General features: G+C 47.5%; 1 protein-coding gene across 3 annotated transcripts in view; it reads right to left on the bottom strand.

The window, feature by feature from the left end:
• LOC119966427 (ribosomal protein S6 kinase 2 alpha-like) overlaps window positions 1-26,449 on the bottom strand; it is a 491,201-nt gene that overhangs the window by 119,165 nt on the left and 345,587 nt on the right. For all 3 annotated transcript variants that reach the window (XM_038798070.1, XM_038798079.1, XM_038798087.1), the window contains one exon: window positions 2,968-3,032. In XM_038798070.1, coding sequence (XP_038653998.1) covers window positions 2,968-3,032 — 65 coding nt within the window. The remainder of the gene's footprint in view (window positions 1-2,967; window positions 3,033-26,449) is intronic.

The following is a 26,449-nucleotide window of genomic DNA, read 5'->3' as shown; positions in this document are numbered from 1 at the left end:
AGTGTGAAGATGAAGCACACCTCTGTGAGCAGCCCCTTCATACAGTTACATCAAAAATTCCAAGGTCATGTATTCATGCCTTATGGAGTGCAACCTATTCTAAACAGCTTCATGAAAACTTTTTTCCCCAGCCATATAAAGCAAAGCTTAGATGCAAGTCCTCCCTCACCAAGTACTCCCAACTTAGATGCAGCACTGATCAGATGCCAGATAACATTCCCTCTGCTCTGTCTCAACAATGTTTCCTATCCTTAACTGTGTGAGTATGGAAGTCCCATTTTCCCATACTTTATTGTCAATCTTTATTGACTCTTTGAATGAGATAATTTATGCCAAATGCTCATGGACCCATGCTCACTAAGACATAATAACTACCATGAACTCCAATTGTCAGGCAAGAGGTTTCTGTTCCAAATGTTTACATTGGATAGGAAACTAGAAGACAGGCCTAAAAAATACATTTTAATCCCATTGTATCATTTTTGAGAAATTATTAAATCAGAAATCAAAGGTGTTTATTCTCAATTTTCAGGAAGCTCTATTTGCAAAGAACATAAACCACCAGGGGTTTCTGAAGTGTTAGTTGGCAAGTTTACAAATATATTTTAAAAAGTCTCGGAGTTGCACAGAAGAGGGAGATGTCACTACGAGCAGCCACTTTGAATATTGTCTAGACAAAATACTGACTAAAATGTTGTGATTTCCATGCGATTTTCTTTAGGATAGAACCGGTGAAATACATTACTGGAGATTTATTACCCTGTGCTATTATGGCATGTTGCTAGTAGAGTAAATCATTAAGTTTTGCACTCAAGTCACAACACTGCGTCGTTGAGATTGCATTTAAAGAAAATGAAAATTACTCGCCCTAAGTGGTAAATTTCTGAAATTTTAGATTACTCTCCGTAGTCAAAATATTAGTTAGCAACCTGACAGTACTCACTTGCCAATCAAACACACCCTCTTCCCTAATTGCTATTAAAATAGCGGTGTTAATGAATGATGGGTGGGATTTACCGACCACCCTGCCATGTGTTTGTCAGCAGGGGAGGTGGCCCGCTAACAGGATCTACTGGTTCTGCTATTGTCAATGGAATTTCCCATTGACAGCACCCCTCACTGCCATGTCACCCATGCGCCGACATGGGACCGGAATTTCCCATGAACAGTCGGTAAATCCCGCTCGATATTTCTACTTCAAGAAGCTTATTTAAGATACAGATAGGGCCCTCACTGCAGTCAGCTGCTAGATGCACCTGCCTTCTAAGTGCATTCCAGAGTCAATAAGAAATGTGTCGGTAGCAATGGTTAAACTGGCAAAGAGTCTTCAAGAGCAGCCACAGCAGTGGTGATTTACTGGAGGTAAAAGCCTCAGTATATGAGAAAAAAACCTCAGGTGTTGTACTTGACTTAAGAAAATAACTGTAATCAATCCTATCACTCACGTCTACCTTACATGTTGCATTTTGTTGTGGTGTAGTTGGGTGACTAAATATCTAAGGATCAAAATGATCACTCAGTAATTTTTTATTTATTTATTCATTTTTGTGGGATGTGGGCTTCACTGGCTAGGCCATTTGTTGCCCTTCCCCAATTGCCCTTAAGAAGTTAGTGATGAGCTGCCTTCTTGAACCGCTGTAGTCCATGTGCTGTAGGTACACCGACAGTGCTGTTAGGGAGCAGGGAAATCTTGCATAGAATCTGGTTTTATGCGGATAATCTACAGTCAAAAGTATAATTCTAATTTTAAAAAATTCATAACATGATCTCGATCTGAGGCAACCTCCTGGGTTTGTCTTCACTGAGTGGCTGATGAAACTGTGTGAAGACCAGGAGTTCTTTATTTCCCATGAGAAATACCTGTGTTAATAACACTTGTAATTGTTAACTGGCAGTTAGTCTCTTGTGCTTATCGTTTGATGAAAAATGGACAAAGTGACTATTTTCAACTTCCCTGTTTTCATAACCACAAAGCAGCATGAATAAAAGATGTACGCCATTACCTATCTTGCTCCATTAATTCCTTCATCCAACCTCCTGAGTTACTGAAATAGCTTGTGTCCATATGCAACAAGACCTGAACAACATTCACAACATGGGTTGATAAGTGGTAATTAACATTTGTGCTGCACAAGTGCCAGGCAATGGTCATCTCCGACAGAGAGTCTAACCATTTCCCCATGATATTCAACAGTATCAATATCACTGAGCATGTCTCCATCAGCACCCTGGAGTTCCAGTAACCAGGTTGACTGAACCAGCCATACAAATATGTAGCTATGAGAGGTCAGATACTGAGAATTTTTGAGTAACTTGCCACATGACTCCCCAAAGCTAGTCAGCTCTATAAGGTACAAATAGGAGTTTGAGAGAATGCTCTCCACTTGTCTGGATGCAACTCACCAAGCCTCTTCTGTCAGTCAATACTTTCCAAACCCAAACCCATATCTCTAACATGTTGAAGGGGAAGGACAGAAGACATGAAAATATCACTCCCTGCAAGGTCCCCTCCAAGCCACACAGCATCTTGGCCTTAAATTATGTCATGCTTCTTTCACTGTCACTGTCTGAATCCTTCTCGCCAGGGATTTGGGTGCATCTGCACCAGTTGGACTGCAGTGGTTTAAAATGACAGCTCACCATCATCCACTCGAGAGCAAATCGGGATAGGCAGCAAATGTTGGCCTTGCCAGCAATGCTCACCTCCCATGGAATAAATTAAGATTGTTCTGAAGAGATCCTTACAAGATTGCTGACACACTTTTCTATGGAAATCAGCGAGTACTCCTCAAACAAAGAGAATTTCACCAGGCTATGGTCTTTTGTGACCTTTTACAGGAAAACATCAGATCCATGAACTGGAGAGGTACTGGAGAAATGAATAGATGGGTCTTTCATATTCCAACCTATACCTTCTGGAATGAAGTGGTTTTGTGAGAATTTCATTAAAACATATAGGGCACTTACATTCCAGTCTATGTTTACAAAGAAGGGCTGACGCTTGATTTCCTCCACACCATCCACGCCAGCTCCTGAAAATAAAAACATGGATAAATTTAAGGAACAATGGTCAGGAATCAATATGCTTCTTTAATGAGTTAACATTTCAAGTTGTTCCGGTGGCGGAGTGAGTGGTCGGATATTTGGTAGCTCCCGCTCATGGTGGTCTTTTTGTGGCCTTTACACCGGTTTGTAGCAGGAATTTTGGAGGAAAAAGTTGCAGAAGTGAGAGCAGATGAGAGTGACCCCTAGTTTATGGAGTTGCAGCCCAGAAGTGCCAGGAAAAAGCGAACCAGTTGGTTGAGGCGAGTGAGGAGCGGACAACGCATGCGGAGATGGCGGATGGGCAAGGTCCGGCCTTGCCGGCTCAGTGGTCGATGTATCAGTTTGTGAGCTTCCTGAATGAGAAGTTCACCTAACAATGGAAGGAAAGTTTGGAAAGGGTGGCGTGTGGTGCAGTGGTTAGCACTGGGACTGCGGCACTGAGGACCCGGATTTGAATCCCGGCCTTGGGTCACTGTCCGTGTGGAGTTTGCACATTCTCCCCATGTCTGCGTGGGTTTCACCCCCACAACCCAAAGATGTGCAAGTTAGGTGGATTGCCCCTTAATTGGAAAACAAATAATTGGGTACTCAAAATTTATAGGCAAAAAAAGGAAAGTATAGAGGACCTGTCCTGGGACGTGGACTCGGTCAAGGAGATGGCTGATCGCATGGAGACGAAACTGGCAGCCCAGGGACAGGCGATCCAGAGGTTGGAGGAGCTGGCGCGGGAACAGTGCACCTTGATTGCAGCGGAGATGGGACTGATGTGAGACCAGCAGAAGCGACTGCTAGAAAAAGTGGAGAACCTTTCTCGTAGGCAGAACATCCAGGTTGTGGGCTTGCCGGAGAGAATTGAAGGATCAAATGTGGGTGCGTATGTTGGGAAGATGCTGGAGAAGGTGCTTGGGGAAGGTGCGTTTTACCGGCCATTGGAGGTGGATTGGGTGGACAGGGCTCTCGTGCGCAAGCCCCAGGGGGGTGAGCCGCCAAGGGCAATGGTGGTACGATTGCATCGGTTCCTGGATAAGGAACGTATCATGAGGTGACGAGGCGATGCACCCGAGAAGGCATCGAGATTCGGATGTACCAGAACCTGGGGACAGAGCTCACAAAGAGGAGAGCGAACTTCAATAAGGTCAAGTCGGCCATGTACAAGAAGGGTGTTAAGTTTGGTCTACTGCACCCGGCTCGCCTATGGGTGACCTGTGGGGGCCGGGAGCTGTACTTTGGCTCGGCAGAGGAGGCAGCAGCATTTATGAAGGAGAATGGACTGGCAGGAGCAGGAGGAGCATGTATTGTACTGTGTAAAACTTTGGGTTTCTGTTGTTTCGTTTTCTTTAGTTTTATTTTCCGTTTTTCTGTTGTTTGGGATTAGGCTGGTTTACAGTTCTTTGTTAAGGGATGAGGGGTTGGTCTGTGTGTTCGGACCGTGGGAAGGATTATTTTTTGCTTTTACTTCTTGTCTTTTTTTTTGACTGTTTGCATTAAGAGCAGGGGGAGGGGAATCAATGGGGGGGGGGATGCTAGGTGCCATGGGTGGGGGCTGCCAGGCTAGCTGGGCGGGCTAGTTCACGGAAGCAAAGTGGGGGGTGAGCTGAAGATCAATGTGGGGGGGGGGCAGATGGGAGGCAACTGAAAGCGGACGTGGCCGTGTTGCTGGAGACACATTTGAAATTGGGGGATCAGATTAGGTTAAGGAAGGGATGGGTTAGACAGGTGTTCCATTCTGGGCTGGACTTTAAAACGAGGGGTTGGCGATCTTCATTAATAAGCAGGGGCCTTCGAGGTGGGGAATATAGAAGCGGGCCCAGGGGGTAGATACGTTATGGTTAGTGGGAAGCTGGAGGGAATGGCCGTGGTATTGGGAAATATATATGCCCCGAACTGGCATGACGTTGAGTTTGTTAGACGGGTATTGCGGAAGATCCCGAACCTAAATTCATATCGACTGATTATGGGGGGAGATTTCAATACAACCCTGGATCCAAGATTGGACCGGTCGAGGTCTAAGTCTGGGAAGGTATCAGCTATGGCGAAGGAACTCCAGGGGTTCATGGAGCACATGGGGGGATCGATCCGTGGAGATCTGGGAGGCCAAGGAGTAAGGAGTTTTTGTTTAACTCCCATGTGCATAAGGTGTATTCCCGGATTTACTTTTTTGTTATCGATAAGACCTAACGTCTGTGGTGGGTAAAGTCTTGGAGAGGATTATAAAAGATACGATTTATAATCATCTAGATAGGAATAATATGATTAGGGACAGTCAGCATGGTTTTGTGAAGGGTAGGTCATGCCTCACAAACCTTATCGAGTTCTTTGAGAAGGTGACTGAACAGGTAGACGAGGGTAGAGCAGTTGATGTGGTGTATATGGATTTCAGTAAAGCGTTTGATAAGGTTCCCCACGGTCGTCTATTGCAGAAAATACGGAGGCTGGGGATTGAGGGTGATTTAGAGATGTGGATCAGAAATTGGCTAGTTGAAAGAAGACAGAGAGTGGTAGTTGATGGGAAATGTTCAGAATGGAGTTCAGTTACGAGTGGCGTACCACAAGGATCTGTTCTGGGGCCGTTGCTGTTTGTCATTTTTATAAATGACCTAGAGGAGGGCGCAGAAGGATGGGTGAGTAAATTTGCAGATGACACTAAAGTCGGTGGAGTTGTAGACAGTGCGGAAGGATGTTGCAGGTTACAGAGGGACATAGATAAGCTGCAGAGCTGGGCTGAGAGGTGGCAAATGGAGTTTAATGTGGAGAAGTGTGAGGTGATTCACTTTGGAAAGAATAATAGAAATGCGGAATATTTGGCTAATGGTAAAATTCTTGGTAGTGTGGATGAGCAGAGGGATCTCGGTGTCCATGTACATAGATCCCTGAAAGTTGCCACCCAGGTTGATAGGGTTGTGAAGAAGGCCTATGGTGTGTTGGCCTTTATTGGTAGAGGGATTGAGTTCCGGAGCCATGAGGTCATGTTGCAGTTGTACAAAACTCTAGTACGGCCGCATTTGGAGTATTGCGTACAGTTCTGGTCGCCTCATTATAGGAAGGACGTGGAAGCTTTGGAACGGGTGCAGAGGAGATTTACCAGGATGTTGCCTGGTATGGAGGGAAAATCTTATGAGGAAAGGCTGATGGACTTGAGGTTGTTTTCGTTAGAGAGAAGAAGGTTAAGAGGTGACTTAATAGAGGCATACAAAATGATCAGAGGGTTAGATAGGGTGGACAGCGAGAGCCTTCTCCCGCGGATGGAGGTGGCTAGCACGAGGGGACATAGCCTTAAATTGAGGGGTAATAGATATAGGACAGAGGTCAGAGGTGGGTTTTTTACGCAAAGAGTGGTGAGGCCGTGGAATGCCCTACCTGCAACAGTAGTGAACATGCCAACATTGAGGGCATTTAAAAATTTATTGGATAAGCATATGGATGATAAGGGCATAGTGTAGGTTAGATGGCCTTTAGATTTTTTCCATGTCGGTGCAACATCGAGGGCCGAAGGGCCTGTACTGCGCTGTATCGTTCTATGTTCTATGTTCTATGTTCTGCTGTCTGAGGTGGGAGATGCTGAATATTCAGCAATAGTGGTGTCAGATCATGCCCCGCACTGGGTGGACTTGCAAGTAGCAAAGAAAAGGTCCAGCGCCCGCAGTGGAGGTTAGTTGTGGGGCTGTTAGCAGAGGAGGTGTGTGAGCGGGTGAGGGAGGCCATTCAGGGATATACAAGGATAAGTGACACAGGTGAGGTTTCGGAGGGGTGGTTTGGGAGGCACTGAAGGTGATTATTAGAGGAGAATTCATCTCAATTCGGGCCCATAAGGAGAAAGCTGAGCGGGCCGAGTTGGATAGGTTGGTAGGTGAAATTTTACAGGTGGACAGGAAGTATACAGAGTATCCGGATGATGGGCTTTTGAAGGAACGTTAGAGACTGCAGCTAGAATTTGGGCTCCTGTCCACAGGTAAGGCGGAGGGACAGCTGAGGAGGGTAAAGGGGGCGACGTATGAATATGGGGAAAAAGCCAGCAGTATGCTGGTGCACCAGCTGAGGAAACAGGAGACGGCGAGAGAGATTGGGAAAGTGAGGGATACAGGGAGTAAGCTGGTTCTGGATCCAGCGGGGGTGAATGATGTGATTCGGGAGTTTTACAGTAAATTGTATAAATCGGAAACCGCAGCCGGGGAGGAGGGGATGAAGCGATTCCTGGGGAGGCTGGAGCTCCCGAGGATAGATGAGGAGTTGGTGGAGGATTTGGGAGCCCCAATTGGGCTTGGGGAGTTTATAGACGGATTGTGGGCGATGCAATCGGGCAAAGCCCCGGGGCCAGTCGGATACCCGGTCGAGTTCTATAAAAAGCTTTCCGGGCTGTTGGGGCAATTTCTGGTAAAGGTTTTTAATAAGTCGAAGGAGCTGGGAGTTCTCCCCCCAACGTTATCGCAGGCATCGATTTCCCTTATTTTGAAGCGGGATAAGGAGCAGCGGGTCGTATAGGCCAATCTCCTTGCTAAATGTGGATGCAAAATTGCTGGCAAAGATCTTGAGCACACGTATAGAGTTCCAGCGTTAATAGGGGAGGACCAGACAGGATTTGTGAAGGAACGACAACTGACGTCCAACATTAGGCGGCTCCTTAATGTAATAATTTTTAATTTAAAAAAAAATGTTTTTTAAATTTAGAGTACCGTAATTTCCGGACTATAAAGCGCACCTGACTATAAGCCGCACCCACTGATTTTGAATTTTTTTTTTTATTTTGAACATAAATAAGCCGCACACGTATATAAGCCGCAGGTGCTTACCGGTACATTGAAACAAATGAGCTTTACACAGGCTTTAACGAAATACAGCTTGTAACAAAAATAAAAAATTAGCGGTAAAGAATAGCCTACCAAGAAAGTCATTGGTCACTGTGGAGCGAAATCAATCCGATTAAGCTCTTAAGATTAACATAGAATCATCAGTTTGAAACATTAAAAATAAATAAATCATGTGTAAAAAGAAGTCTTTTATTACTGATCGTAATCAAGATATCACCAACCCAGGTGATCACAGTCACTATCCTCCTCTTGTGCACTGAAACCACTGAAGTCATCTCCTTCAGTGTCAGAGTTGAATAGCCTCAGAATTGCTTCATCCGATGTTGGATTGTTTTCATTGTCGCTCTCATCACTTTCATCCGGAGGCAAATTTCCCTCATGCTGCCCTCTTCAACACGCAGCAATCCAGCTTTTCGAAACCCGTTGATGATAGTGGATTTTTTAACAATGCTCCACGCTGTCAGGACCCACTGGCAGACTTGACCATAAGTTGCTCTTCGCATGCGGCCCGTTTTAGTGAAGGATTTCTCCCCACTTGTCATCCAAGCCTCCCACTGAACACGAAGCGCCACCTTAAATGCACGATTTAAACAGATGTCGAGTGGCTGTAAATACTTTGTTGTGCCCCCAGGAATCACAGCTGGAATTGAGTTTGTCCTCTTGATGGCTTCTTTCACAGAATCTGTTATGTGGGCCCTCATGCTGTCCAAAACGAGCAATGCCTTGTTCCTGTGAAAGAATCCTCCCGGTCGCTTGCCGTAGCACTCCATATGCCATTCATGCATTAGGCTTTCCGTCATCCATCCTTTCTTGTTGACTTTCACAACAATTCCTGTAGGGAATTTTTCTTTTGGTATCGTCGTGCGTTTAAAAATCACCATCGGTGGAAGCTTTTCTCCCGATGCCGAGCAACTCAGAACACAGGTGAAGTGCGTTTTTTCATGCCCAGTTGTTTTCAGCATGACGAATGATTCACCTTTCCTGTTGACAGTCCGAGTGAGAGGCAGGTCAAATGTCAGAGGAACCTCATCCATATTTATGATATTGTGCGGGCCAATGGAATGCTCCGCTATCTTTGCATCAATGAATTTGCGGAAGTTTGAAATTTTTTCCTCGTAGTCGGGAGGGAGCTGCTGACACAAACTCGTCCGTACCCTGATGGACAGGCCTTTACGTCTCATAAATCTGAGACACCACGATGGTCCACCTCTAAAATTCTCAAACTTCATTGCGGTGGCGAATGTTTTGGCTTTCAGTCGGATCTGTACAGTTGAAACACCTCGGCCGTCTGCTCTCTGCATGTTGACCCAGTCTTCGAGCTCATTTTCTAGTTCGGGCCATCTGCTTTTCTTCCCTCTGAAAGCTTTAGTTGTCTTTTTGCACTGAGTCAATTCCTCACGCTGCTGTTTCCAACGTCTTATCATCGACTCATTAAGACCAAGCTCTAGTGCAGCAGCTCTATTTCCTTTTCCAACAGCCAGATCGATCGCCTTCAACTTGAAAGCTGCATCATATGCATTTCTCCGTGTCTTTGCCATGATGAGGGTGACAAAATGACTACCGTAATCAGAATGATGGGATGTTTGAGCGCGCTCGATTTAATCTAAACAGTAAACTAAAAAGTTACATTGTTTTACCTTGACCCGTTACGCAATTTCATTGGTTTAGTGAAAGCGGGAAAAATCCATAAATAAGCCACGTCGTTGTATAAGCCGGGAGGTTCAAAACGTGGGAAAGAAGTAGCGGCTTATAGTCCGGAAACTACGGTACCCAATTATTTTTTCCAATTAAGGGGCAATTTAACGTGGCCAATCCAGCTACCATGCACATCTTTGGGTTGTGAGGGCGAAACCCACACAGACACGGGGAGAATGTGCATACTCCACACAGACAATGACCCAGGGCCGGGATTCGAACCCAGGTCCTCAGCGCCGTAGGCAGCTGATGGAACCATCAATTCACTAGACACGTGCTTTAAGATGTGAACAGTGGGTTTAATCTACTTACTACAGAGCCAGCCTGTTACCCGTTGAACTCTCGGTGAACTGCAGGCTGGCTCTGGAAAAGGGTATTTATACAGCAGTCTAGGGGGAGGAGTCATGGGCGGAGCCAAGGGTGGAGCCCTGTACAAACTCCTGAGCATTCCCAGAGCTACTCCCCCTAGTGGTCGGATAACACTACTGAGCTTACAATTGTATTGGTAAATACAGTGTGAATTACTGTTACATTCACCGCATTCACCCCCTGCAAAAAAAATCAAGTCCGGCGGGGGTGGTGGTCTACAAAGTAAGTCTGTCCGGTGGTCGAACTGTCCGCTGTGATCTGCGGAGCACTGGGGTTGCAGCCTCTTGCGGTGGCTGGATGGGTGTTGTGTGCTGGGGTACGATGGCGGACTCCAGGGAGGGTTGTGTCCGAGCTTCATACTCTTCTGGTTCGACCGGGGACTGGGGGCGCTGGGGGCTGGCCGGCGCGGGTGCACGGAACTGGCGGAGTGAGCTTGTGGGCTCGGGAGCGCGAGGGGGCGGCAGCATGGGGTGTAGGGTGAGGGGTCCTTCCATGGAGGTAGAGGGGGCGCTGGATCCGGCGGGTGCCAGATCCCGGAGGGATACTGTGTCCTGACTGCAGTCAGGGAACTCGACGAAGGCGTACTAGGGGTTGGAGTGGAGCAGGCGCACCTTCTCAACAAGGGGGTCGGTTTTGTGTGCCCTGACGTGTTTCCTCAGGAGTACCGGGCCCGGTGTCCTCAGCCATGCCGGAAGTGAGACCCCCGTGGTAGTGCCCCTGGAAAAAATGAAGAGCCTCTCGTGAGGGGTCTGATTGGTCGCTGTGCATAGGAGGGACCTAATAGCGTGGAGCGCGTCTGGGAGGACTTCCTGCCACTGGGAGACTTGGAGCTTTCTAGACCGGAGGGTCAGTAGGACGGTCTTCCAGACCGTCGCGTTCTCCCTCTCCACCTGCCCGTTCCCCCTGGGGTTGTAGCTGGTAGTCCTGCTCGAGGCAATGCCCTTGTCGAGCAGGTACTGACGCAGCTCGTCGCTCATGAAGGACGAACCCCGGTCGCTGTTCACGTAGCTGGGGAAACCAAACAGGGTGAAGATGCTATGCAGGGCCCTAATGACTGTGTGGGAGGTCATGTCGGGGCACGGGATAGCAAATGGGAAACGGGAGAACTCATCTATGACATTTAGAAAGTAAACGTTCTTGTTAGTTGAGGGGAGTGGCCCTTTGAAATCAATCGCAAGGCGTTCAAAGGGCCTAGAAGCCTTGACCAGGTGGGCCCTGTCTGGTCTATAGAAGTGCAGTTTGCACTCCGCACAGATCGGGCAGTCCCTGGTGACCGCTTATACCACCTCGTTGGAGAAAGGCATGTTTTGGGCTCTAATGTAGTGGGCGAGCCGGGTGACCCCCGGGTGGCAGAGGTAATTGTGGATGACTTTCAATCGGTCAATCTGCGCGCTGGCGCATGTCCCGCAGGATAGGGCATCCGGAGGCTCGTTGAGCTTCCTGGGTCGATACTTAATATTGTAGCTGTAGGTGGAGAGTTCGATCCTCCACCGAAGAATTTTATCATTTTTTATTTGCCCCTTTGCGAGTTATCAAACATAAAGGCAACCGATCTTTGGTCGGTGATGAGGGTGAACCTCCTACCTGCGAGGTAGTGCCTCCAGTAACGAATAGCCTCCACAATGGCTTGTGCTTCTTTCTCGACTGAGGAGTGTCGGAGTTCTCAAGCGGAGAGGGTACGGGAGAAAAATGCGACTGGCCTCCCTGCCTGATTTAATGTGGCTGTTAGAGCTACCTCTGAGGCGTCGCTCTCAACCTGGAATGGAGTGGATTCATCCACTGCCCTCATGGCTGCTTTGGCGATGTCCTCCTTGATGCAGTTGAAGGCCTGGCGTGCCTCAGCTGACAGGGGAAATCGTGTGGCCTTAAAGAGTAGGAGGGCTTTGTCCGCATATTGAGGGACCCACTGGGCATAATATGAAAAGAACCCCAGGCACCGTTTGAGGGCCCTGGGACAATGAGGGAGGGGGATTTCTAAGAGGGGGCGCATACGGTCCGGGTCTGGGCCCAGGACTCCGTTTTCCACGACGTAGCCGAGGATGGCCAGTCTGTTTGTGCGGAAAACGCATTTCTCCTTGTTGTAGGTGAGGTTTAATTTCTGTGCCGTCTGGAGAAAACGGTAGAGGTTGGCGTCGTGTTCCTGCTGGTCATAGCCGCAGATGGTGACATTGTCCAAGTACAGAAACGTGGCCCGCAGCCCGTACTGGTCCACCATTCGGTCCGTTGCTCGTTGGAACACCGAGACCCCATTAGTGACGCCGAAGGGGACCCGGAGGAAATGGAAGAGGCGGCCATCGTCCTCGAATGCCATGTAGTGGCTGTCTTCCGGGCGGATTGGGAGCTGGTGATATGCAGACTTCAGATCCACCGTGGAAAAGAGCCGATACTGGGCGATCTGATTTACCATGTCTGCAATCCTGGGGAGGGGATACGTGTCGAGGAGCGTAAATCTATTTATGGTCTGACTATAGTCGACAACCATGCGGAATTTTCCCCGGTCTTAACGACCACCACCTGAGCTCTCCAGGGACTGCTGCTGGCCTCTATAATCCCCTCACTGAGAAGCCTTCGGACCTCCGATCTGATAAATACCCTAACCTGCAGGCTGTATCGCCTGCTACAAGTGGCTAATGTTTTACGGTCCTTTGTGAGATTGGCGAAGAGAGGGGGGGAGATTCACAGCGTAGCGAGGCTGCAGATAGTGAGTGGGGGCAGGGGCCCGCAGAAGCTGAGGGTGAGGCTCTTAAGGTTACACTGAAAATCTAGGCCTAATAAGAGTGGCGCGCAGAGGTCGGGCAAAACATAGAGTTGAAATTTTGAGTAGCTAGCGCCTCGGATTGTGAGTGTCGCGGCGGTGCGCCCCTGGATCTGGACAGAATGGGAGCCTGAAGTGAGCGAGATAGTTTGCCGCACGGGGAAAACGGGGAGCGAACAGATTCTTACCAGGTCTGGGTGTATGAAGCTCTCAGTGCTCCCGGAGTCGAAAAGGCATGGCATGTTGTACCCGTTGATTTGGACCTCTGCCATCGAATTTCACAGATGCTACGGGCGTGATTGATCCAGGGTGACTGCGCCAAGTTGCGGGCCGTGTGACGAGCGCCCGGGGAGGTCGTAATCTTCCAATGAGTTGTCCGAGCGTGGAGATGCAGGTCGGGCCTGTGGATTGCACGTGGCGGGCGGCGAGGAAGATGGCGTCCAAGATGGCGGCCCCCATGAGTCGCATGTGGCCGGCCGTGTGGTGGAGGTTTGCCAAGATGGCGGCCCCCATGGATCGCACGTGGTGGGAGAGGGCGGTGTCGGGGCATAGGCCGCAGCGTTTCGGGCCCCGCGGGTGTGGGGAGCGATTACTTCGTGCCGCTGGGGAGTTGGAAGCTGGGGCCCCTTTTGCGAGGCACACTCTCGCATAGTGGCCTTTCTGCCCGCAGCTGCTGCAGGTCGCGTTGCGGGCCGGGCAGTGCTGCCGCGGGTGCTGATTCTGGCCGCAGAAATGGCCGCGTGGCACAGGCCTGGGGGAGTCGCTGGTCATGGGCCCATGATTGGGTCGCGGGGTCCGCGGGGAACGAGGTGAGGCTGCGGAAGGAGACCTCCATCGTGGTAGCAATTTCCGCAGTTGTTTCTAAGTCTTGGGCCCCCTTTCCCAGCAGTCGTTGGCGCACGTAATGAGACCTGAGGCCCACTACAAAAACATGGCGTACAGCAAGTTCTCTATGTTCAGCCGCAGTAACCGCTTGATAGTTAGTCATTTGATAGATTATTGAGCTCTCTTAAAAATTCGGCGAGTGATTCAGTAGGCCGCTGGCTGCGAGTCGTGAACACATGGCGTGCGTAAACTTCGTTGATGGGCCTTACATACATCTTATCGAGTATCGCTAGCGCTGCAGTATATGAACCAGCCGAGTTTAGTTGCGTAGAGATTCTGTGGCTCACCCTCGTGTACAGTAGGCTTAACTTCTGTTCCTCTGTTGTTTCGGCTGTGCTCGCTTCTGCCAGGTAGGCCTTAAAGCACTGCAGCCAGTGGGAGAAGATTTATTTTGCCTCTGCATCCTGTGGGTCGAGTTCCAGGCGTCCAGGCTTGAGGGCTGATTCCATGATCGATCCTGACTGTTCTTAAGTAGAATAAATTGATGGAACCATCAATTCACTAGACACGTGCTTTAAGATATGAACAGTGGTTTTAATCTACTTACTACAGAGCCAGCCTGTTACCCGTTGAACTCTCGGTGAACTGCAAGCTGGCTCTGGACAAGGGTATTTATACAGCAGTCTAGGGGGAGGAGTCGTGGGCGGAGCCAAGGGTGGAGCCCTGCACAAACTCCTGAGCATTCCCAGAGCTACTCCCCCTAGTGGTCGGATAACGCTACTGCGCTTACAATGGTATTGGTAAATACAGTGTGAATTACTAAGTTACATTCACCACAGCAGCAATGCTAACCACTCCTTAATGTAATAATGATGCCCACGGAGGGGCATGAGGTTGAGGTGGTGGCGGCCATGGATGCAGAAAAGGCCTTTGATCAAGTGGAGTGGAAGTATTTGTGGGAAGGTTTGGGTTTGGGCAGGGATTTGTCGATTGGGTCCGGTTGCTATATCAGGCACCGGTGGCGAATGTAAGGACAAACTGGGTTCGATCAGAATATTTTAGTCTGTGTCGGGGGATGAGACAGGGGTGTCCGCTCTCCCTACTACTGTTTGTCCTGGCCATAGAGCCTTTGGCAATGGCGCTGCGAGCATTGAACATTTGGTGGGGGATAGTGAGAGGGGGGTTGGAACATAGGGTCTCGCTCTATGCAGACGATTTTCTCCTTTATTTAACAGATCCGTTGGGGGGGGGGGGGAGGGGGGAGGGAGGGGGGATTGCAGGAATTGCGGGGATACTGGAGGAATTTGGCCGGTTCTCAGGTTACAAACTGATTATGGGCAAGAGTGAGGTTTTTGCAATTCAGGCATGGGGCAGGAGAGGAAACTGAGGGAGATGCCGTTCAAAGTGGTGGGAGGGAGTTTTAGGTATCTGGGGATTCAAGTGGCAGGCGACTGGGGTCAGCTTCATAAATTAAATTTGGGCAGGTCGATTGAGCAAATGAAAGGGGACCTCCGTAGGTGGAACATGCTCCCACTGTCATTGGCGGAGAGGGTACAGACTGTGAAAATTTTTTTTTTTTTTTTTTTTAAATTTAGAGTACCCAATTAATTTTTCCAATTAAGGGGCAATTTAGCATGGCCAATCCACCTACCCTGCACATCTTTGGGCTGTGGGGGCGAAACCCACGCAAACACGGGGAGAATGTGCAAACTCGACACAGACAGTGACCCAGAGCCGGGATCGAACCTGGGACCTCGGCGCCGTGAGGCTGCAGGGCTAACCCACTGCGCCACCGTGCTGCCCCAGACTGTGAAAATGACAGTCCTCCAGAGATTGCCGTTCGTGTTTCAGTGTCTTCCAATCTTCATCCCTAAGGCATTTTTTACGAAGATGAATGTGGTGATCTCGGGTTTTATATGGGCCGGGGAAGCCCCGAGGGTGAAGAAGGTCCTTCTTGAGCGGGGGTGTGAGGAGAGGGGGCTTGACCCTTCCGAACTTTATTAATTATTACTGGCCGGCGAATATATTGATGGTTAGGAAATGGGTAGTGGGGGAGGGGTTGGTGTGGGAGTGAGTGGAGGCAACATCTTGCAAGGGCACGAGTCTGAAGGCTTTGTGAACGGCACCTCTGCCATTTTTGCTGGCTTGGTACTCCACAGGCCCAGTGGTAGTGGCAGAAAAGCCAGTGGTAGTGGCAGCCCTGAGAGTGTGGGGGCAATGGAGGCTGGAGGGGTGTCGGTGTGGTCACCGATCTGTGACAATCACCGGTTCACTCTGGGGGGGTTGGATGGCTGCTTTAGGAGGTATCAGCGGGCAGGGATCGAGAGATTTGGAGATCTTTTCATCGAGGAAGGTTTCCCGAGTTTGGAGGAGCTAGAGGAGGAGTTTGAATTGCCAGGGGAGAATGGGCTCCGGTACTTGCAAGTGCGGAATTTTGTCCGGTGGCAGCTCCTGGGCTTCCCTCGCCTCCCACTCAGGGAGCTACAGCATAAGGTGGTCAAAAATAGAGGTTGGGGAAGGGAGGGTCTCGAAATATATAAGGAACTGATGGAGTGGGAAAGAGTTCTAATTGGGGAGGTGTAGAGGAAGTGGGAGGAAGAGTTGGGATGGGAGTTGGAAGTCGGATTATGGGAGAAGGCCCTGAGGAGAGTCAATGCATCCTCATTGTGTGTCAGGCTTAGCCTGATCCAGTTCAAGGTGGTCCACAGGGCTCATATGACTGTGGCCCGGATGAGCTGGTTTTTCGAGAAGGTTGTAGCCACCTGGGGTGACCACTGCCCAAACACAAAATGGAAGATTGCAAGGAATGCAGGGAAAATGGACATGTTGTAAAAAACAAGCAGCTTGCAGAGCGCTTGTATATTTGGACTGCTGCAGAAACCAGTTTTGGCTGTTGCAGAAACCAGACAGCACTATGAAAAGAAAACAGTTAGCATATTAATGAGGCGATACCGGGCGATCCCCAGGCACAAATGAACAAGTTAACACTAATCGATACATTGAATGGAAGGCCAGGCTTTTCGGCGCCAAAGAAGCCCAAAACAATAAGTCCCAAGAACCGCCCCAGTGATCGAGCAACTGCCCTGCTATTGGGGAATTCAAATCAATCGATTGGGAAGAGACCCAATCGATTGCGAGAGTATAGAAGGTCCGCCCAGGTGGGCGCAAGACCCTGAGAGGAGTATAAAACAGAGACCCCCAGCTCGCTCTCTCTGCCAGCCTCTCCTTGACCAGCTAGCCCTCCCAGCAGAACACCGTTGCAGCAGAATAACCTTGTGGAGGAGAGGTCTGGAAAAGCAGCCGCCAACAAGTAAGTGTCACAACGCACGCTACGGGAATAGACACTCCTGACCCCTTTAGACCATAACCACTGGAAGCCTACGGACCCAGGACCAAGCTAGAAGCCGTTGTTCCCTGATACGGCAGTCCCCTTATCCAGATAAGTATTTGGCCTAGTAGTGGTAGGATTAGCCTAGTCTTATAGTTTATATGCATGATTAGTAGATTACTGTAATATAATAAACGTGTCTTGTTTGAACTTACTAATTGGTGTATGGTTTTATTGCTTTGAACTTGACCTTGAAACTTGTGGCGGTATCTTAACGATACCTGGCGACTCCAAAGCTAAGTAACGAAACAGAGCCAAATTGAGTGTTAAGCACACTCACCCAGAACGAGCAACAAGGTGGAGGACAGACGTGGGCGGTGTGGGGGAGGTCTTGCGAATCATGTGCATATGTTCTGGGCGTGTCTGAGGCTGAGGGGATTTTGGCAGGGATTTTCGAATGCCATGTCAGAGGTCCTGGAAGGGAGGGTGACTCCGAGTCCAGAGGTGGCAATATTTGGAGTGTCATAAGATCCTGGAGTCCAGGGATGGAGAGAGGCCGACGTTTTGGCCTTTGCCTTCCTGGTGGCCCAGAGACGGATTTTGCTGGGATGGAGGGATTCGGAGCCTCCAAAGTTGGGGTTTTGGGTCAGTGATATGGCAAGGTTTCTTCGGCTAGAGAAAATTAAGTTTGCCTTAAAGGGTTCATTACAGGGGTTCGCTCGGAGGTGGCAGCCGTTCATCGTCTTCTTCAAGGAGAACTGACCGTCAGCAGGAGTGGGCGGTGTGAAGGGAGGCATGGACGTGATAAATAAGGACAGGAAATTTAATGTATGGGTAGTTAGGGTCTCGGGCTGGGGGGAATTGGGTACGTTATTGTGTGTGTGTTGGATCTCTGTTGTTTCAAATATTAAAATTATAAATGCCTCGATAAAATATTTTCTAAAAAAAACATTTCAAGTCAATGACCTTTCATCAGAAGTCGCTAAACCCAATGTAATTACTCCTAACCATTGAGCTGGAATTTATAGGCCACCCACAGGCGGGAGAGACGATGGGTGGATTGCCTGCCTATGACCCAATTGAAGTCCTTAAGTGAGCAATCAATACTCACTTAAAGGCTTCATCCTGCCAACTCTCAGATTTAATGGCAGGATGAAGCCAGCACCCAATATGTGGGCCAGTAGGTTTATCTCTGCGGGCAGTGGCCAGTGAAAGAGCTGGGGCCGGGTCCTTCTTTCATGATTGCCAGTGCCAATCAAAGGCAATCTCCCCCATCCCCACAGCTCTCCCTTCCTGTGTCATCCTCCAGCTGCCCAGTTCAACATGCACCCCTAATTGCCTTGCCACGTCCTGCAAGCCTGGCCTTGATGCGATTGCAAACGTATTTGGAAGTCTGGGCACATCGCTAGAACACCTTCTCCTTGGCTTGTGTGCAATACTGGCAGTGGCCTCTGCACTGTTTGGTGTCAGCTTGATGAAGCCAAACTTTCTCTTGGAGAGGGGCAGAAGTCTTGCCTCATTATAATGAAACGCCCATCAGCCAAAAATTTAAAGTGGGATGAACACGTCAGTCAGGAGTGGACCCACCTCTGACATTCAGGCTGGGGGTGTGGAGAGCCCGCCTTCTGCGTATAATCTAGCCCATTAATTCAGATGTCTCTCTCTACATATGTTACCTGACCTGCTGTGCATTTTCTGCATTTCTGGCTCATATTTCAGATTTTCAGCATGAGTAGTATTTTGCCTTTTCTTCTTTAATGATCTTGATTACTAATCACAAAATGAAGATGTAACTGTAGGATTGGGAATATTTTCAAAGGTAATGATATTGTTGACTATAACAGACCCAAACATGTATTGAGGAAACCTCCAAATGGTTGAATTTGGGAATGATTCCAACCAAAAATGCTTCGCTCACCATATGCCATTTCTTAAATTACTCACACATTGCGTTCCAAAATACTATCAGAAATAAATATATCTAACTGACATTTAAATCAATACTATCTGTTTCCACCACATATCAATGACTTAACAGGTCTGCTATTGGTGTCTTCCTGCAGCTGCCGAGACAGAAAATTCTGGAATCCCCTCCCTGAACCTCTCCCTCTCTCTTTCCTCCTTTAACACGCCTTAAAACCAACCACTTTGACCATATTTTGGTAAATCGGTCCTAATGTCTCATATCGCTGTGTCAAATCTTGTTTGATATTGCTCATGTAATTATCTTGGGGCATTTTACTCCGTTAAAATGTGTTTAATAAATGTAAGTTGTGTGAAGGAACATCACAGCTTGCATTAAGGTAGGAGGAATAGCAAGTTGCATGGACGGGAGCAGGATGCTACATAGACAAATTAAGTGAAAGGGTAAAATGTTGCAGATGGAATTCGATGTGGGGAAGTGAGGCCAACCACTTTGGATCCAAGAAAGACAACTTGGATTTTTTTTTTATACCAAGAGACTGTAAATTGTGGAGAAGCAAAAGCTTGGGCATCCAAGTACACAAAGCTGGTTCACAGCAATCAAAACAAAACAAAACTAGAATTAAAGGCTGTCAAGTCTCCAGGACCTGATGGACTTCATCCCTGGGTCTTTCAAGAAATGGCAAACTGTAACTAGTGGAGTACTTACAATCTCTATAAATGACTTGGATGGAAGGGACCAAATGTATGGGCGCTAAATTTGCTGATACCAAAAGGATACGCAGGAAAGAAAGCTGTGAGAAGGGCATGAAGAGACTATAAAAGGATTTAGATAGGTTAAGTAAGTTGAGCAAAAGTTTGGCAGATGGGGTATAATGTGGGAAAATATGAACTTGTCTGAAACAATAAAAAAAAGTAAATTATTTAAATGAAGAGTACAGAGCTCTGTCATACAGAGGGACCTGGGTCCCCTGATACATGAATCACAAAACGTTAGTATGCAGGTAAAGCAAGTAATTAGGAAGGCAAATGGAATGTTGGTGATTATTGCAAAACATTAATGGAATACAAAAGCAGAGAAATTTCTCTGCCGTCGTACAGGGCTTAGAACTTAGAACAGTACAGCACAGAACAGGCCCTTCGGCCCTCGATGTTGTGCCGAGCAATGATCACCCTACTCAAGCCAACGTATCCACCCTATATCAGTAACCCAACAACCCCCCCATTAACCTTATTTTTTAGGACACTAAGGGCAATTTCGCATGGCCAATCCACCTAACCCGCACATCTTTGGACTGTGGGAGGAAACCGGAGCACCCGGAGGAAACCCACGCACACACGGGGAGGACGTGCAGACTCCGCACAGACAGTGACCCAGCCGGGAATCGAACCTGGGACCCTGGAGCTGTGAAGCATTTATGCTAACCACCATGCTACCGTGCTGCCTTAGGTAAGATGACATCAAGAATGAGGTGTACAGTTTTGGTCTACTTTATTGAAAATGTATATAATTGAGTTGGAAGCAGTTCAAAGGTTCATTGAACAGATTCCTAGGATGAAGGAGCTATCTTTGAGGAAAGATTCAACAGCTTGGGTCTGTATCCATTGGAATTTTAAAAAAATAAGAGATTATCTTACTTAAACATACAAGATCCTGAAAGGTCTTACCAGTGTCGATGCTGAGAGGTTGGTTTTCCCTTGTGTAAGATACATGAGATACCCTCAATCACGACACAGGAGAGAAGATAGGTGATTCAAAGGCTTTAATCATCTGAGAACTGAACAGCAGCCGAGAAGTGTGCTCATCACATGCTGCCGAGTGAGCCTCATCTTATATACCGTTTCCTGGGGGCGGAGCCAGAGGCGGAGTCCCCCAGGGTTCCAAGCCCGGTCTTAAAGGGCCAATGCATTAAAGGTAAGGTACCGCTACAGCAGCTACTGATAACATTCATCACAATACATGAATGAGGGGACACATTTTAAAAATAAGGTGTTTCCTGAGAAATTCAGAGAATTGTTTCTCTGAGGGTCGTTAATCTGTAGAATTCTCTTCCCCGGAGAACAGTAGAATATTTTTAAGACTGAGTTCAACCGATTCTTGATTGAAAAGGGAGGCAAAGGGGGTAGACAGGAAAATAGAATTGAGGCCACAATCGGATCACCCAGGATCTTATCAAATGGCAGAGCAGCCATGAGGGGTTGAATTGTCTACTGCTTTGAATTCATTTGTTCATCAAAATTCCTAAAAGACCATAAGACATAGGAGTAGAATTAGGCCACTTGGCCCATCGAGTCTGCTCCGTCATTCAATCATGGCTGATATTTTTCTCATCCCCATTCTCCTGCCGTCTCCCCATAACCCCTGATCCCCTTATTAATCAAGAACCTATCTATCTCTGTCTTAAAGACACTCAGTGATTTGGCCTCCACAGCCTTCTGCAGAAAAGAGTTCCACAGATTCACCACACTCTGGCTGAAGAAATTCCTCCTCATCTCTGTTTTAAAGATCGTCCCTTTAGTCTCAGATTGTGTCCTCTGCTTCTAGTTTTTCCTACAAGTGGAAACATCCTCTCCATATCCACTCTGTGCAGGCCTCGCAGTATCCTGCAAGTTTCAATAAGATTCCCGCCCTCATCCTTCTCAACTCCAACGAGTACAGACCCAGAGTCCCCAACCGTTCCTCGTAAGACAAGCTCTTCATTCCAGCTATCATTCTTGTGAACCTCCTCTTTCAAAGGCCAGTACATCCTTCCTTAGATACAGGGCCCAAAACTGCTCACAAAAGTCCAAATGGGGTCTGATCAGAGCCTTATATAGCCTCAGAAGTACATACCTGGTCTTGTTTTCTAGCCCTCTTGACACGAATGCTAATATTGCATTTGCTTCCTAACTGCCGACTGAACCTGTACGTTAACCTTAAGAGAATCCCAAGTCCCTTTGTGCTTCTGATTTCCTAAGCATCTCCCCATTTAGAAAATAGTCTATGCCTCCATTTCTCCTTCCAAAGTGCATAACCGTACACTTTTCCACATTATATTCCATCTGCCGCTTCTCTTCCCACTCTCCTTCAGTTCCTTCTTCCAGATCGTTAATGTATATTGTGAAAAGTTGTGGTCCCAGCACCAACCCCTGAGGCACACCATTAGTCACCAACTGCCATCCTGAAAAAGACCCCTTTATTCCAACTCTTTGCCTTCTGCCAGTCAGCCAATCCTCTATCCAGGATCTTACCCGTAACACCATGGGTGTTTAACTTATTTAACAATCTCCTATGCGGCACCTTGTCAAAGGCCTTCTGGAAATCTAAATAAATCACATCCACTGGTTCTCCTTTGTCTAACTTCCTTGTTACTCTAACAGAACTCTGACTGATTTGTCAGAAATGACCTACCCTTGACAAAGCCACGCTGATTCAATCCTATTTTATCTTTCACTTCCAAGTATTCTGCGATTTCATCTTTAATAATGGACTCTAAAATCTTACCAACAACCGAAGTCAGGCTAACCGGCCTATAATTTCCTGTCTTCTGCCTCCCTCCCTTCTTAAACCGCAGTGTTACATTAGCCACTTTCCAGTCCTCTGGGACCCTTCTGCCTCCAGTGATCCTGAAAGATCACCACCAATGCCTCCACACACTCCTCAGCTTTCTCTTTTAGAACCCTGGGGTGTAGTCCATCCGGTCCAGGTGGTTGGGCTTGACTACAAGGAAGTTAGAATATATTAGGGGTCACGCTTTATTTCACGAGTATAGGGCTTTGATCAGATCTCATGTCGAATTCCGAGATCAGTTCTGGCCGTTCAGGGCAGCACGGTGGCCTAGTGGTTAGCACAACCGCCTCACGGCGCTGAGGTCCCAGGTTCGATCCCGGCTCTGGGTCACTGTCTGTGTGGAGTTTGCACGTTCTCCCCGTGTCTGCGTGGGTTTCGCCCCCACAACCCAAAAATGTGCAGAGTAGGTGGATTGGCCACTGTAAATTGCCCCTTAATAGAAAAAATAATTGGGTAATCTAAATTTATAAAAAAAAAAAGTTCTGGCCGTTGCACTCCAGGAAGGATCTAAATTCTAAAACTGGGAGGGGGAATATGGGATGGGGAATGGGTACAACACTGATTTATCAAAATAATAATTGTTTAAAGGATTAAATTATGAGACAAAATACTGCAAAATGCTGAAATATAAACAGGTGCAGCCAGGTCTGAACATTTCTGGTTATTTGCTAAAATTAAGTAGATAGGTTGCATAAATTTGGCTTGTTTCCTTTCAGTTCAGAAGGCTGACTTGCGATCTAATTAATGTGTTTAAAATAATCAAAAGGATTCAATAGAGTACTTGTAATGAAAATATCTCCTTTGTAGGGATTTCCAGAACAATCTGTTCAATATGCCACTGAGTCATGCAATTAGAAACCCATTTTCTCATGCATAGGGTAGTCCAAATCTGGAATTCACCTCCCCAAAAGGCTGTGGATGCAATTGTTAGATTTGTGTTCCATCGTATCAAAGGCAGTCATGATCTAACTGAATGCTGGAAGAAGCGTGTGGGGATGAATGACCTACTCCTGTTTCTAAACTGCTATAAAAAACGTTTGCTGCAAACCCATATTAAAAAAAAGGAATAAGAGCAGGAGTAGGCCATATGGCCCCATAAGCCCGCTCTGCCATTCAGTGAAATAAGGCTGATCTTTGACCTCAATTCCACTATCTGACTGATCACCTTATCCCTCAATTACCCTCAATTCCAAAAATCTATCTATATCAACTTTAAATACAGTTAACAAGTGACGTTCTGTCAGTAAAACAGGTAGTTTTAAGGGATTTATATTTGTATTGTTAATATTATAAATAAGGTAGAGATTTAAGTGGGTTCAATTTAGTGTTCCTGTGTAAGGGAGGGTAAACTTATAATTAGATTTATGATAGGCAACGGTGTTTGTATGTGTGGGGGTTTGGTCAGCTTAAACTGTCCTTCTATTGAGCTTAGAGGGGGTTACAATGTGAAATGTAAACAAGCTGTGAAGAAGTAGAAGTTATTACATAGCAATTGGGGCACCTTTCGCGGGAAAGCTTTTTGAGCGTAGTTTTAGCTGAATATAGAACATAGAACAGTACAGAACAGGCCCTTCGGCCCTCAATGTTGTGCCGAGCCATGATCACCCTACTCAAACCCACGTATCCACCCTATACCCGTAACCCAACAACCCCCCCCTTAACCTTACTTTTATTAGGACACTACGGGCAATTTAGCATGGCCAATCCACCTAACCCGCACATCTTTGGACTGTGGGAGGAAACCGGAGCACCTGGAGGAAACCCACGCACACAGGGGGAGGACGTGCAGACTCCACACAGACAGTGACCCAGCCGGGAATCGAACCTGGGACCCTGGAGCTGTGAAACATTTATGCTAACCACCATGCTACCCTGCTGCCCTCATGTAGCAGTAGGTTATAGAAGACTATAAATCTCTCTGAACTCTGCTCGATGAAAAGCCATACCTTGGAGTAATGGTTAAGAAAACAAATGCTGGGAACTTAAATAATAGCTAGTTAAGGAAACTAGAGAAACAAAGAGAAGTTTCCAAAAATTATTGAGGTAAAGAAACAGAGGAAACTGGGAACCAGAATAGTGTACTGTTCAGTAAAGTCAGAAAGCTGAAAAGGAGTTGCGTCATGAGAGGTTGAAAGATATCAGATTTGTGAGCTTTTTCTACAGTTTGTGAGACATTATTTGAAATAGTTGTGGAAATCGGATAATGGATCTCAAAGTTGGTGTCAAAGCATTCAAGACAAAGAGAGTCTGAAAGGAGAGGTGGAAAATCTAGAGTTGGATTCCTTGTAAAAAGTGGATCCAATCATTGTTTTAAAGGACAGCTGGAAAACCTGAAATGGATTCTTAAAATGCAAACAGCTGATTAAAAGCTTTGTTTGAAAGAAGATTGAAAGCATGCCTTTTAGGAGTGGAGTTTGGAAACTCTCATGAGACAATCATCTGGGAGAGATTGTGAGGAAATCTACGGATGATTGGTTGAGTTGCATTGGCCATTTAGTTTCAGAGTGGGGTGTTATCTTTGACAACTACACATTTGTGAAGCTAAGAGGGGAGTAAAGGAGTAGCGTATCATAATCAACATTTTCATGCTTAGTAAATGTTTTTTTCTTGTTGAGAAAATTAATTAGCAGTACTGTGACTCAGTTCCGCCACAGTTTCAAAAAAAAAGTAAAAGTTATTATCTTTTGAACCAGTGTTTCATTCTGGAATTTTCCTGTCAATTAGTAACACCAAATGGGATCGTAACAATCCACAGCCCCCTGGGGTGGAGGATTCTAAAGATTCACGACCCTCTGAGGGAAATAAATTCCTCACCTCAAGTTTAAATGATCTCATATTTATCCTGAGTGTATGTTCCGTAGCTGTAGACTCTCCAGATAGTGGAAACAACTCTCAGCATTTACCCTTCCAAACTCTTCAGAAGCTGACAAGTTTCAATGAGATCACCTTTCATTCTTCCATATTTCAGACAGTATTGGCTTAATTTACTCAACTTTGGATAGCCCTCTCATTGCAGAGAATAACCTAGTGAATATTTGATGAACTGTTTACAAGTCAAATATATTCTTACTTAGGAGACCCAAACTGTGCACAGTACTCAACAAAACCATGCACAATTTAGCAAGACTTCATACTCCTGTTCTCTGGTACCCTTGCAAATAAGGACCAACATGGGGCAGGATGCTCTATCGTCTGACGCCAGAATCGGAAATTGTGATTGGGCGGAGAATTGGGCACGAAGCCGAAATCGTGGCGGGCGCTGGTTTCAACTAAATCGCAATTCCCCGTCACCTTGACAGCGGCGTCAATGCATTCCAGAACGCACGTACAGTAAACACCGCAGGCATATCATTAACGGGCCTGATCCGGTATTCCCCAGGCTTCCGTGATTCTCCGCCTCCACCGGGTGAATTCCAGATGGCAACGTTCACTTGTGATTTTAAAAATCGTGAAACTGATGCCGTGGTTGATGAGGGAGAGAGAGGAGGTAGGACACGGAGAGGCACGACCGTTGGCTGCGGTGGCGGGAGGTGACGGGGGGGGGGGGGGACGAGTCGTGTGGCCGCAGTGAGCCTGCCATTCCATCACACAGTCCCATCGAATCCCTGGGGTGGCGGAGGTAGGGACGGTCAGGGCAGAAGGTTGGCAGACCAACTTCACCCATCCCCCCCGCACTCCCTCCCTGTCCAGCCCGGACCAGCCCGCACCTCACACCCATCTGACAGAGCACCGAGGCAGGTTGTAACAGTGTGTGCAGGTGCCTAATGCGAACTAATATATACATATACATGCCCTAGCCCCTATTGCTATACTGTGCCCTGCACCATGCCAACTCTCATCTGGGCCTGGGTCTGCGGGCTCCCTCCCTGTCCAGCCCGGACCAGCCCGCACCTCACACCCATCTGACAGAGCACCGAGGCAGGTTGTAACAGTGTGTGCAGGTGCCTAATGCGAACTAATATATACATATACATGCCCTAGCCCCTATTGCTATACTGTGCCCTGCACCATGCCAACTCTCATCTGGGCCTGGGTCTGCGGGCTCGCGCCATGGAGTACAGGGAATGAACCACCTCCACCTGGGATTGCACATCACACTGTGACTGTGCCACCACCTTCTGGGACTGTGCACATCAGCCAGAGACTGTGAAATA

The sequence above is a fragment of the Scyliorhinus canicula genome, chromosome 1 (assembly GCF_902713615.1).
Source record: "Scyliorhinus canicula chromosome 1, sScyCan1.1, whole genome shotgun sequence".
Lineage (NCBI taxonomy): Eukaryota > Metazoa > Chordata > Chondrichthyes > Carcharhiniformes > Scyliorhinidae > Scyliorhinus > Scyliorhinus canicula.
Note: the sequence above shows the minus strand (reverse complement) of the source record. Positions and strands in the feature narration are given on the sequence as shown.